The sequence below is a fragment of the Daldinia caldariorum genome (assembly GCF_022478825.1).
Source record: "Daldinia caldariorum strain CBS 122874 unplaced genomic scaffold F4812scaffold_13, whole genome shotgun sequence".
In the NCBI taxonomy this organism is placed as follows: domain Eukaryota; kingdom Fungi; phylum Ascomycota; class Sordariomycetes; order Xylariales; family Hypoxylaceae; genus Daldinia; species Daldinia caldariorum.
This window is the reverse complement of record NW_025953049.1, coordinates 1,052,969-1,065,337: the sequence shown is the minus strand read 5'-3', so window position 1 is coordinate 1,065,337 and position 12,369 is coordinate 1,052,969. Positions and strand designations below refer to the sequence as shown.

The 12,369-nt window shown below is 46.2% G+C and overlaps 6 protein-coding genes across 6 annotated transcripts; 2 read left to right on the top strand and 4 right to left on the bottom strand.

The window, feature by feature from the left end:
- Position 1: 1 nt before the first annotated feature.
- Positions 2–1,358, bottom strand: F4812DRAFT_436384 (uncharacterized protein). Its single transcript, XM_047934843.1, has one exon. The coding sequence runs from the start codon at positions 1,062–1,064 to the stop codon at positions 438–440; it is 627 nt and encodes a 208-aa protein (XP_047788547.1). The 5' UTR covers positions 1,065–1,358; the 3' UTR covers positions 2–437.
- Positions 1,359–1,637: 279 nt separating this feature from the next.
- F4812DRAFT_461201 (uncharacterized protein) lies at positions 1,638–2,896 on the top strand (the record flags this gene model as incomplete). Its single annotated transcript, XM_047937827.1, has 4 exons — positions 1,638–1,679; positions 1,851–2,081; positions 2,136–2,352; positions 2,439–2,896. The coding sequence occupies 4 exons, from the start codon at positions 1,638–1,640 to the stop codon at positions 2,894–2,896; spliced, it is 948 nt and encodes a 315-aa protein (XP_047788546.1).
- A 194-nt stretch (positions 2,897–3,090) lies between these two features.
- Positions 3,091–4,245, bottom strand: F4812DRAFT_452090 (uncharacterized protein; the record flags this gene model as incomplete). Its single annotated transcript, XM_047936300.1, has 1 exon — positions 3,091–4,245. One exon carries the CDS (start codon positions 4,243–4,245, stop codon positions 3,091–3,093), a length of 1,155 nt encoding a protein of 384 aa, XP_047788545.1.
- A 228-nt stretch (positions 4,246–4,473) lies between these two features.
- On the bottom strand, positions 4,474–5,986 carry F4812DRAFT_452089 (uncharacterized protein; the record flags this gene model as incomplete). Its single annotated transcript, XM_047936299.1, has 2 exons — positions 4,474–5,525; positions 5,581–5,986. The coding sequence occupies 2 exons, from the start codon at positions 5,984–5,986 to the stop codon at positions 4,474–4,476; spliced, it is 1,458 nt and encodes a 485-aa protein (XP_047788544.1).
- Positions 5,987–7,994: 2,008 nt separating this feature from the next.
- F4812DRAFT_452088 (PLC-like phosphodiesterase) lies at positions 7,995–9,111 on the bottom strand (the record flags this gene model as incomplete). Its single annotated transcript, XM_047936298.1, has 4 exons — positions 7,995–8,450; positions 8,510–8,617; positions 8,701–9,041; positions 9,093–9,111. The coding sequence occupies 4 exons, from the start codon at positions 9,109–9,111 to the stop codon at positions 7,995–7,997; spliced, it is 924 nt and encodes a 307-aa protein (XP_047788543.1).
- Positions 9,112–10,764: 1,653 nt separating this feature from the next.
- On the top strand, positions 10,765–11,855 carry F4812DRAFT_452087 (putative estradiol 17 beta-dehydrogenase; the record flags this gene model as incomplete). The annotated part of the gene is made up of 3 exons (XM_047936297.1): positions 10,765–11,414; positions 11,463–11,635; positions 11,719–11,855. The coding sequence occupies 3 exons, from the start codon at positions 10,765–10,767 to the stop codon at positions 11,853–11,855; spliced, it is 960 nt and encodes a 319-aa protein (XP_047788542.1).
- Between the last annotated feature and the right edge of the window lie 514 nt (positions 11,856–12,369).

Below are 12,369 nucleotides of genomic sequence, written 5' to 3'. Positions count from 1 at the left end.
GGTGATTTCCAAGACAAAGATAGGAAGTAGGTTACTACATAAGTAAAGTAAGTTAGAAATCTTATAGCGAACACTTTCCTATATCTATCTCCAGCTATTTCGTTATTATTTTGGGAGGCTAGTAGAACTTATACGAGGTTCGGTTTACGCATAATCAATGGCTGGCGACAGGGCCGTACCCGTCGTACCCGTCGTACCCGTCTTATGTCTTACCTCATGCCATCGACTTGTCCCGATAAGGTTTTAGTTTCTATTCAATGTCGCTGGGTGGCTTTGCATGTTTGGGTAAGCATGTTATTTCTTAGGTGCCTGGGCTGTCGTCTTCTATTCGTTGCTACTACTTAATTTCATAATAATGCACTTCGAAAGCGTCACCTTGAAGCGTTTATAGCTATTTTCTTAGTTGCCTTTTCAGGTGGCTATAGAGATGTCAGATTTTAATCCATCCCAGGTTCACGCCACCAGCGATGTCGATAGCATACCACATGCGGTACAAGTCCCTCGAGCCGACTAATCCATTCTAAAGATATGTTACCATATATCTGGACGAGGCGAAGCTTCTTCAGAGTTTTGATCCTGCTGAAGAACTCATTCTCCTTCTTCGCGTTCACGCGACCAGTCCATCCTACGGAGCTGACAGGTCTAGGCGCCCAATCGATCATCAAAACTTGGAGGTTTTCGGTATTCTTAATCACCTCGCTAAAGAACGACAGCCAGCTATTCCAGTTGGGGTGCTCAGTTGCTATTAGAAGGCAAAGCTTTTCTAGTCGTTCAAATCTAAGGTTCCCATGGGTAGCGAATCCAATCCGTCTGTCGTTCCAGCCGTGTACTTCGACGCGCAAGACGGCTTGTTTGTGGACTATGGGAGATAGATTGCGGTATAAATCCTTTGAAGCTAGCATTAAGGTGGGTAGCGGACGGGAGTATTCTGTTTCACCCATATAAAGCAGGTAGGGACGTAGTGTATCCTCGAAGTCATCGTGGTCAAAGGCGAGATAGAAATCGATGATACGGTCAAGCACTTCTCGAGGGAGGGATAATAGTGGTGAGTAGGCTTTCATCATGCTTGGTGCGTATAACTTCTAGAAAAAAAAATGAATAACCTCCTTATTCTCTTCCCTCTTCCATATTAACTTATTGATTTCGAGGAAATTGGAAGTTGGAAGTTAAAAGAGGTACCTAACCCCAGAAGTTGTATCCGCCAAGTTGCCAAGGCGAGTTGCGGGGTGTAGGGCTGCAGCCTGCAGGTACCTAAGGTACTAGACCTAAAGTCAGACTAGATGTCACATGATAGCATGTACTTATACTTCTACTATCAGTGGACCATGTACATTAGGTACCTTTACGACAACAACTAGGTACCTCCTATTACAATGATTCTTCTTCTATGATCACCCCAAGGGCTGACAAAATGCCTTAAATTAAAGCTTGATAAAACTTAGGGCTTATTAAATCCGAGGGATTACTGGAATTTATAAGGACAATTTCCAGATTTTATTTGATATTAGGTAGGTACCTAGTCTATATATCCATTGCCTGGTATTTTGTATAAAAGGTAATAACCCCTTTTCAATATACTCTCTCTCCTACAAGTTATAATTGGAATTTGCTTCCTTATAGTGTAGATAGTATGGGCCATGGCGGCCGTTATGGTTCAGCCCTTGATGCAAGTTCTTTATGTTAGACTTGGCTTATTTATTTCAGAAGAGTTCAACGCGGCCAGGCCGTGCAATGAAAAAAATGGAAAAGTTGATTGCCAAAATCAAGCTTGATACACGCTCAACACCATCTTCTTACCCATCTTTGTCAAGTTATTACGCTTAGCTAATAACATCCGGTCTGACTGTAAGGCCGTAACACCACCTACGTCGCAACTCCCAACCTCATCCCGTACAACGAGCTACAGTGGCTTAGAAGATCTACCGCCAGAGATAAGACGCAATATTCTGTCTTTTCTGGACATACGGAGCCTGAACTCTTTAGTGCACTCATCATCCGTTTTCCACGAGCAGTATTTCGAAGATCATCGGTATTTGCTCTGCTCATCATTGGAGACGACCTTGGGCACCGTTTCTCCCGATGTTTGTTAGGTCCTTTTCGCGTTCATAGTCAGCCTCTTCACGCAAGAATCAAAGAAGGAATTGGATCTCTGTCCCGTCGAGATTCTTCGTCTATTTTTCTGCCTATTTGAGCCATGGGAGGTTGAGGAAATACTGTGCATCAATACTTTCGCACAGGATAAGTACGACAAAATATTTCGTGAAATATATTGGGATTTGAACAAAAGTAGCCCAAAATTCGACGGCCAACGCCCGCCTACACCTGATGGAGCTTCCGACTTTGATCATGGTTGTACGTTCTCAATTTATCATTCATTACGTACCTCCTACAGCTTTTCAGTAAGTTTTGGTTGTCAGTTTAACTACTAACAGGATTAGGGGCACGAAAGGAACTGCCGACTGAAACCGTGTCTCGTGGCCTCGAATTGCTCCACAGAGTCTCTTACAAAATTAAGGACCATTCGCAACTGGTCCAGACGATGCAAGAAAACATTACTTGGCCTTTAGGTAATTTCCTTATAGACCTAGCTTTAGGCGAAACGGCACAATGGGCGCGGCGGCAGAAAGCTTACTCTAACAGAGATGAGAAGCAAAACCGCCGCGACCCGCTACCTTTCACCCAAGACGCGGAATCGCATCCCCCGCTGGCTTCGACGTTGATATGGGGTGGCACCTATAGTAACTTGTATGGATGGTACGTGCATGATGATATTCGTCGGCTCGGTTACGTTTTCCTTGATGCCATGAAGATCGAGTCGTTAGGCGCGAAAGATATTATACTTCAAAAGTGTCAAGGGGATTGGGGCGATAGCGATCCTCGAGATAATTCTTTTTGAGAATCCTCATTCAAAAGACAGTTTGCATCCAAGTATCATATACAAAAGTAACGCAACCATGACATATGTTCATTACTCACTACCTAGATAAGAATCTTTGGGGCCGTATCATTAACACCAGGCCCTTTAGGATATGAGAGATATTCATAAGCAGAAAGTTTGTTACCACCTAAGCGCCCCTTATACCTACCCGCTTACCCCCCTCGTCTTTTAGAAAGATCCAGCTTGACCAGTAATGACTTGATTCTTGCACCCACATCTGTCTTCAAATGTTGGAGGGCAAGCTTCAATAAAGTGCCTTGCGCGCATGCCTCATCAAGGGATAAGGGGTCAACGACACCTAGTAACTGCCGATAGAATTCGTACAAGGCTATTCTCTCCCCTGTGTCAGCCAGCGAAGAGATTCCATAAAACTTTGCTGCATCCTTTAGCTCTGGTATAGAGTCAATGGCATTGACTTCGCCAATTGCTATATAGTGTAGTAGCCTCCAAACGTGTGGGCGCTTCTCTGGTTTACAAGACAGGAAATCTCTTAAATTTTGATCCATCACATGGCCGTATCCATATTTATCAAAGACGGAAGGCAAGCTGAGCGAACTATAGGCTGTCCAAAACTCGTCGAACGGGCATATTGGTGGATCTGGAGGGCCGTCGTATGGAATCCCAAGACTTTTACAGTAGGCCCTTCTATGCTTGTGCCCAGAGAGTAACGTAGCATACGAGCCACCAAGTCCGCCCTCAGCGTGCCGAATTCCTTGGTGTGTTGTATCACGACTAACACAAGTAGCGAATCCGAATTGATACCACAGATCAAACGGGGCGTGTTCAAAAGGCGAAGGGTTAGCATTTTCGAGCGCTAAGGCGAAAAAAACAAAACAACGCTTCTTATCAAACGGCTCCAATTGTTCTAAGGTCTTTCCGCTATCTTCGCCCCCGAGGTATGACGCCGCTTGTCCTAAGATTCTCTCTAGGTCGATTTCAGGAGGTGCTTGGACTGGGTTGACTGTCTTGCCTGGGCTTAATATGTGGGCATTGCGAAGGAGCCAAGGGAAATATTTCCCACGGGATACCTCTGGTATCTTGTTATATTCCTCCGTAATCTGACTCATGAGCGCACCACCTTTCCTCCAAGCATCAACTGTTTCACTGGAAATATCTCGGTAGACGAACAGACCGATATAGACTCCGAGAAGATGCGACTGCTCATCTCGAGTCTTGCAGCGGTTGAATCCAAAGTCTTCTAACACATCGGGGTCTTCCGGCATCTCATCGGATAGGCAGTTTCGACATAAGTAATCCGCTGTGGTGAGAGGTCGAGCGTTGCAGTAGAAGATATGGTGAATTCCCATTTGGTTCTGGCAATGCAAACTACAATACCAGTCTCTACCGCAGAGGGAACAGCGACGCGACGTCATTTCCTCGCAATTATCACACTCGCCTTCAATCTCGCGCTCTACAGAAGGTCGGAGTTGAGAAGAGGTCTCGTCTAAAGTATCTCCGTTTGGTGGTGAGATCGGCCTAAAACGTATGAAGCTTGGTCAACAAGTAATCAAAAAATACGTCCGAGCATGCTTTTCTTACCTCGCCATGGGCCTATTCGATATAGAATGTTCTCTGTTTGTTTGCAGATGGTTCCTTATCAGCGTCGCCAGATGTTGATTGTCTGTATGTGGTATAGCAGTTGCAATAGAAGAACCGCCAACAGTTGACTCCTTGACGTGCGATCTAGGCTTTACACCATGCCGAAGCAACTTTGCGACCTGGCTCTGTAGCTCCTTAACTGCCCTAGATATTAGTTCTAGAGAGGTGTCACTAAGTCCATCAGACTCGGGTATAGTCCACATCTCATAGACTTTTCCGTGGCAACCCCGACAAGCGAACCCGATCGTTGATATGAACCCAAAGCAGAGAAGGCAGGACCGCTTACTGCAACCAATGTATTTGAATACAGGGTCTAACAACATATATCTCTTAGATACGTCAAAAATAAGCTGTACTTCGGCGTGAACATTATCCTCAGTTGTCCTGAGCTTACTGAACTTGTTAACCAATTTGTCCCTCGTCCACGTTGAGGATTTTCCCGCCTCTGAATTCATCAAGGTTTTTGTTTCCGTGTCAGTAAACTTGATACCTAGGGCCTTGAAAGTTTGGCCCACGGTCCATGGAGTAGTTGTGGGCTTGTTGGCGTGAGTTGTCTTTTTGACAAGAGAAGACAGCTCAACCCATCTTATGCGCAATTTGTCAAACCCTTCAATTCTCTCTATAGCTCGGATAAAGGTAAGAAAGGCTACGTGAGGTCGAGCCAGCAGGTAAATCAACTCGCCAATTTTTATGCCGACTGAAGGCTTTTCCGGCTGAATGCGCTCAAACGCGGAGACATTATTGAGGACTCGTACGTGATATGCCGCGAGAACAATGTTGCTTATATCGTGCGGCACTCGATTCAAGGCTTGAGATAGCGTTTCGATTCGTCCTGCAAGGCTTCTTGTAGTTTCTGAGTCGGAGCGCTCCATTAGCTGGATCTGACCTTGAGTCAAAGAACCCTGGAGGTCTGATATGTATCCTCTTATCCTGGGTGCGTATTGGTTTAGTAGTAACTCCCACATCTCAGACGTGTCCCGAGGAGAAACTAGAGATTTTGATAAGCGTTAGGGCAAACCTACACTCTATGACTGAGAACATACTTGGATCGCCCGCCAGGCGTCTCAGGACCTTTTCCAAAGCCGTTACAAAGTCTTTATCTGTTTGCTTCAACCCAGAGTTCTTGGCGACAGTTACTTCAGGGGCTTCTATGTTCTCTACCATTAGTGCAGCAGCTACGTGATAACCGCCTCTTGTTTGAGATAAAATCTCGGACAATCTGTCAAGGAATGCGCGCTTGAGCTTATCATTATCGAAGTTGGTCAATGGTTGTCCTGTAACGGAATCGCTGTCCTCTGCTGATTCTATTGCATCGGGGCCTGCTTCGCAAGCGTCGAATATGATAGCATCATCTACCTGTCCTCCATTGCGAAGGCTCAATAGCTTAGTATAAGCCTCAAAGCGAGACTTATCTAGGCCGTCTAATCCCCAGTGAAATGTGTGGCTCATTATGGCGATAAAGAATGAATGTCAACAATACTTGATTGAAGCGGGGAAAGCATGGTCTTATTTCACAACGCGAAGCGGTAGGCTGCATCCTGCTGCGCATGGCAAATGAGGTAACCAATATCATTTCTCATATTACTACCTACTCCGGTACATATGCGACCGGAGAGTTGGATGCACCCAATATCGCACTCAACAGCGCAACCAATAGATAATAGAGGTCTGAAGAAAACCATAGCTCTCTGCGACCCCAATCCTAAAACCTTTTCTTCCTCAAGATCGTATACACATTTACTTCAATAGATTAGAAGGTATGCTAAGTGCCTACTCTCATTCGGTAAGACACCTACCTTTTGATCTTTTCTTGGTAGGAAGTTGAGTGAGGAAGGGCATTCCTTTCGTATTTCTAGATAACTTTACATAAGACGCTATCTCTTGGACACTCATTCCAACACACGCGGTATCATATCTCTGGGTAATACGGCTTATAAGAGAAGTACCTAACCTACCTAGGTAGGTAGGGAGCCTCTTTGGCTATCGGGTAGAAAATTCATTATAGAATGCTGTGGTTTGAACAAAGCTTGTTAAGTACTAGATATGAGACTTGAAAGAAGGAGATGTTGTTACGTAGAGCTGGGAGGTACCTTAAAGTAACAACTTTGCTGTTTCGTTACATCTTGTTCCGCCTCGTGATAGTTAATGGTATCGGTGGGACTTTTGATGCCTAACAAGTAGTTTACTTTATGCTTGGTCCTTTAGGCGTATGGGCTTTAATAAATAATCTCGCGATGCCCTCGGCAAACCAGTTCCGTTAAACCATAGTTCGTTGTCGCTCAGGCCAATACTTCGCGCCGGCGTCGTATGACGTGGATATCAGAAGTTGGTTGGGTCTTGGTTACGGGTAAAGTCGGTGAACCAAGGTATATGCCAAGATGAAGACTCACATTCCCTGGCACGTGCTGTCGTAACACGGTACTGCCGCCCGGTGGTGCAATGCGCGGTTGCGCGTTTACCCCAGGCGGATACATACGTAGCGACTCGTTCGCGACGGCATCAAGAAAACCAAGATCTTTCACGCTCGAAAAATCAACCGATTCTTTATCGGTGAAGAGACTACACAGCTCACTGGCCAGCTTCGACAAGGCCTCAGGGTTTGTAGCAAAGGAGGTATGTCACTCCGGTCAATGCTATAGTCGTTGTCTCGGAACCCGCCGCAATCAGGACAAAATGCGTTGTTGTTGATTTCTTCTCTTGTAGGAGACTTTTACAGAGTATGCTAGTATAATCTCGCGTTTATGACGCAATAGAATTCAAGCGCCGGGGTTTCAATCTTATGAAACTTTACCATGCCTCTCGTACCGGATGACATCGCCTCCACGAAGTTAGGGACCAATTCAGAACCCCACTAACTGCGGCGGCCTGAAGACTAGGAACGATCACATCGATCCACGGGTGCATAGCGGAATCCTGCGGGCAGTGAAAGGACTCTCCAAACGACAGGCCGCCAATTATGTCGAACAAGCAAAAGTTGAACCATTGTCTAACATCAATACTAGCTGTAGCCTCATCCACAGAAATCTCAAGCAAGCGGTTCATAAACATGTTGACATAGCTAAGGAGGAGCTTTTCCTGATGAACCAAGGCACTCCCGGAGAAGGCCGGAGAAGGGTCCGTCTCATACGTAAGTGATCCTCGTACGGCGCAGCAGCGATGTGTTTGTCCTGTGGGGAGCAATACCAAGGGGCTTTCGGATTTTCAGCAAGTCCTGTTTTTCGACGGCCCATAATATCGGCCCACGCGCTCGGCTCGATATATGGAAGTGCATTTGGCCATAATAACCATGGAGTTCAAGTGGGCGTTGATGAGCATTCCAGAGCAGAACAGCACCGTCCATGGTATCTGGGACACAGCCCAAAGTGGTGGCCTAAGATATTTTGATAAAGGATGAAGCCATAGATTATATAACGGAACGGCTAGCAAGTAGCATGCCATGACCTACCAGGATTCAGTGCTAGATTCCTATTGATTTTGCTACTCGTGATCGAGGGGAACCTCTGATGCAGTAAGCCACCACCTCTCCTAATATCACCAAGGCATTGATGATAATCCACAAGATCGTACCTTTCAATGTGGATTGACTCGCACGCTCTCTCACCTCTTTCACGTCCCACTGAGTACATAGCTCTTTAAACCGTAAAGGGTCATCGGTAATCACACCGTCAGCGTGGTTACGTATGCTCAGTGACATCAGTTCATCTGAATTATCCGACCACGAGAATACAAGCCGGTGGTTCTCTTTGGCGGATACTATGAAGCGAGATCCTCTTGAAGTGGCGAAAGAGTAATTGTAGAGATTGAAATTCAGATTGGGGACCGGCAGCATAGCCGAGGCGTAGTCGGGCGAGAAGGCAATTAAAGCGACCGGGAAACCGGGGACAAGCCTCAAACATTTCGCAAACCAATCCGCCTGCTAACGAATTAGCCAACTTAATTCATGATATGACTTCCATTCGACTCTCAACTTACATCCCAGGGCCCAAGCATGATCCTCTCGGTCCATGGGCGCTTACTTGTAGGTACCGAGGCTATTGCCGCAGCTATGGCAGTTAATAGCTCACCGGTGTCATCGTCTGTCTGTGCAGAGGTGTACGATATCAGCACTCAAAACAAACGGCGGTCTTCTCATCACCGTTCAGGGTCGCGAATGAGATGCTCACTTTGATGTCGAGGAGGAGCCAGACATGCTCCGCGACAGGTTCATTGAGGTATCCAAGGAAATCAACAAACCGGGGCATCGGTTGGCTAGGCTCGCGTAAGGTACGAAGAGTACTCAAGTCATCCCAGCTACAGTCGGAGCTTGGGTAAGACACATGTGATATCACAACAACACCATCCCGCGAGAGGTGAAGGTTGGCCTCAAGTGCAGTGGCTCCCACCTCAATCGCCCCTCGAAAAGCAGCCATGGTGTTCTCCGGGAAGGCCGCACTATACCCCCGGTGGCCGATAGCCTGTGGTAGCCGTTTCGGCTTGACATGTCTGGCGGCGGCCCATGGTGCTTCTTTACAACATTAACTTATGACATATTCCAAAAGAGAAGCAAGAAACTAACCTGGGAGCGTATACTCCATGCTATTTCCCTTGCAACTTGCCTTTCCATCAGTTATGGCGAGTTCGATCTCTAACTGGAAAAGACGAGAAATATGTAGAAAATATAGCCCCTAAATAAGTTGGTTGAAGACCAGTTGCGTAAGGAATATGCGTTAAGAGCAAGGCAATCTTGATTAAGTAGTAGGAACAGTAGAGAAGTACCTATGCACGCCCATTACCCACGTATCTTATAACAAATAATAGAAAGCTGTCTACGTCATGTAACGCAAGATATGCAGGCTGCGATAGATACAGGTGCAGGAGGTACTTCTAGGTTAATATTCTTGACTTCTACTTTGCATGCTGGTACCTGGCTGGGATGGAGATGGTACCTACTTAACGCCAATCAATATAATAGCCTGCATCCTATATTGTATTAAGACCAACATCAGAGCGCCACACGGCCATATTGATAGTAGCAGCATTGAGTGACTCTTACCTACCCCTTGCCTGCTACTGTATGAGGTACCTAAGGTAAGAGACAAACACCAACAACCTGCCTCTCGTTTGGTGAGACTTTCAAGTCCTTGTAGCAGGGGGCGAAATGTCTAATTTTATATGTTCAGCCTACTTCATCGCGCCGTAATGCTACCTCTTTAGACTTGGAGATGATCTCGGCTGCTCTACATCTTCATTATCATTTGCTCCCCAGGGCCCAATAAGCATTTTGGTGACTGCTCTTCGATTCATTGCCACCGTGAAGTCTCAAAGAAAATTTACTTCGTACTATTAGGCCTCGTCTTCTTCCTCGCATTTAACAGCCTAACAATAGCCAGTGAGTACCCTAATGTATTCAAAGAACCCCGTATACCTTTCTCCTTGTACACGCTAATGGCTTATTAACACTGATTGCAGCACTGGCCATTCAGAACGGGGAACACGCCCTTGTAACCATTGCACATCTGTCTCCTACTACCATTAAACTGATTTTTAAAGGTGAGTACAGTAGTGATTGCCAGGTAGTGAGATGAGTTTTTAAACTAATACCACGTGAAGATCGGCTATGCCTTAGACTTTTTCTTTCCAATGAATCAGACAACGGTGAAGCTAAGTCTTTTAATCCTCTATCACCACATATTTTCTGTTCGCCAGGCATTTCGATACTGGATATACGGTGTTGGCGCAGCCCAGATTGCTTAAGGTGTTGCCATTCTTTTTACCCGTATTTTCCCTTGCATGCCCATACATACCCAAAGTTCTGGGATCGAGAAGTACCAGGCACCCGTGCCTCGGCGAAGATGCTAGGTAGCTGAAGAGTAGCAGTGCTGGCATTTTATAAGAAAGCTTCCCCATCGGGGTCTTTTCAGGTCTTTCTTACTCCCGCGTTAGCTCTACTCATCTCCGGTAACAAAGAGCGCAAATTCCGGGGTTGGAGCTTGTCTCTCCGGCAATAAGGCGCAGCAAATAATCGTACTACGTAGCTCTGCTAGGTTACCACGGACCGATTAACAGCCTTGGTGGCTGCCTAAATGTAGTTTATCCTTCCCTTCCGTCACTAAAAGCCACGGATCACACTAACATCATTTTTTGAATGTCTACACACACTCTGTAACATTTGTCCTCTGCATATAACTTACTAGCTTACTAAATCTAAATACTACTAACAGCTAAACTAGCCTATCTTAGCCCCTAAGATGGCCCCCAACAAGAGCTTTTCCTGGACTCAGTTCTTCCCACCCAAGCCCCGATTCTCTGCCCAAGATATGCCAAATCTTCAGGGAAAAGTTTATGTTGTCACAGGTGGCAATAGTGGCATGGGAAAGGAACTCGCGCAAGCACTCTACGCGAAGAATGCCAAGGTCTACTTAACTTACCGTATAGAAGAAAAGGGATCGGAGGCTATCAAGGATATCAAGCGGAAGGTTCCCGCTTCGAAAAGAAAGTTGGTCTTTCTTCATTTGGAACTCGCAAATCTTAAGAACGTACGAGCAGCAGCCAAGACGCTTCTCTCGCGTGAATCTAATAACAAGCTCCACGGCTTATTCAACAACGTAAAGATGATAGTGGGCCCGGCAGAGCCCCCTACCAAGACAGCACAGGGCTACGAGGAAGCCATCGGGGTCAACTGCATCGGCACATTCCTCTTCACGAAACTACTCACCCCTGCGTTGATTGCGGCAGCTAGGTCTGAGCCTGCAGATACCGTACGTGTTGTCTGGCTATCCTCATTTGGGTTGGAACAGTTCGCACCGGAGGGGGGTGCTATCGACATGAGCAACCTGGACTTCCACAATCCCAAGCCCGGCATCGAGCGTTATGGTCTAAGTAAGGTTGGGACCTGGCTGTTAGCGGTGGAATACGCCTGACGATATTCGCCTGGTGGTATCGTCAGTGTGGCTATCAACCCTGGTAACATCCGGACCGCCTTAGCCAGGCACCAGGGGGCTGCACTCAAGCTGATCGCTGGGGCGATCGTGTATCCTGTAAAGAACGGGGTATCTGCACAGCTATTTACCGGCTTCTCCAAGGAGATTACTACCAAGTTTGATTGGAAAACCGAGTGGGGTGAGTAGTATTCTGCACCTGATGAATCATTTTGCTCTCTGTTCTCGAAGCTAGGGCTGATATGAGGCGTTTGACAATCCTAGTCATTCCTTTTGGACGTATCGCCCGTCTTCGGCCAGACCTTACTCAGGCGACTCTGCCGACTACAGATGGTGGGAATGGCAGTGCGCAGGTGTTCTGGGAGTGGAACGAGCAACAGGTCAAGGACTATTTGGAATAAGACAAGGACTTGCGAGTTGACAAGATGATTCGATTTCTTCATATTACAGGTCCCAAGGATGATACAGGTAGGTAGCGCCTCGCTAGGCTCTGTGCTATGTACGCGCGTGGGTTTCCTTTTGGTCGGTAAATTCATTGGTTAATACCTGCACGGAGACATGACGCCATCCTTCGGGTAGCATAAGAGCCCGAACTTGAAGTTTTTCAAGTTTATAGCTCCTAACCACCGAACGCTTACCAAACCTACAGCTTGCAACCACCGAACTGCTGCTAGGCCTACGGCTCCTCTAGCTACGATACCGAATGGCTCCCTATGGCTTGTAGCTATTAGGCTAGTTAAAGAGGAGATGGCTATCGAAACAAAGTGGCTTTCAAAACGAGATGTACAGTACTTTTTTTTTTTTTTTTTAAAAAAAAAAAAAAAAAAAAAAAAAAAAACAAAAAAGCTGTAGAAACAAGGAAAATCTTTTAAACGCACAACCTTAAGAATACATCCTAATAAAAATGCTTTAGAG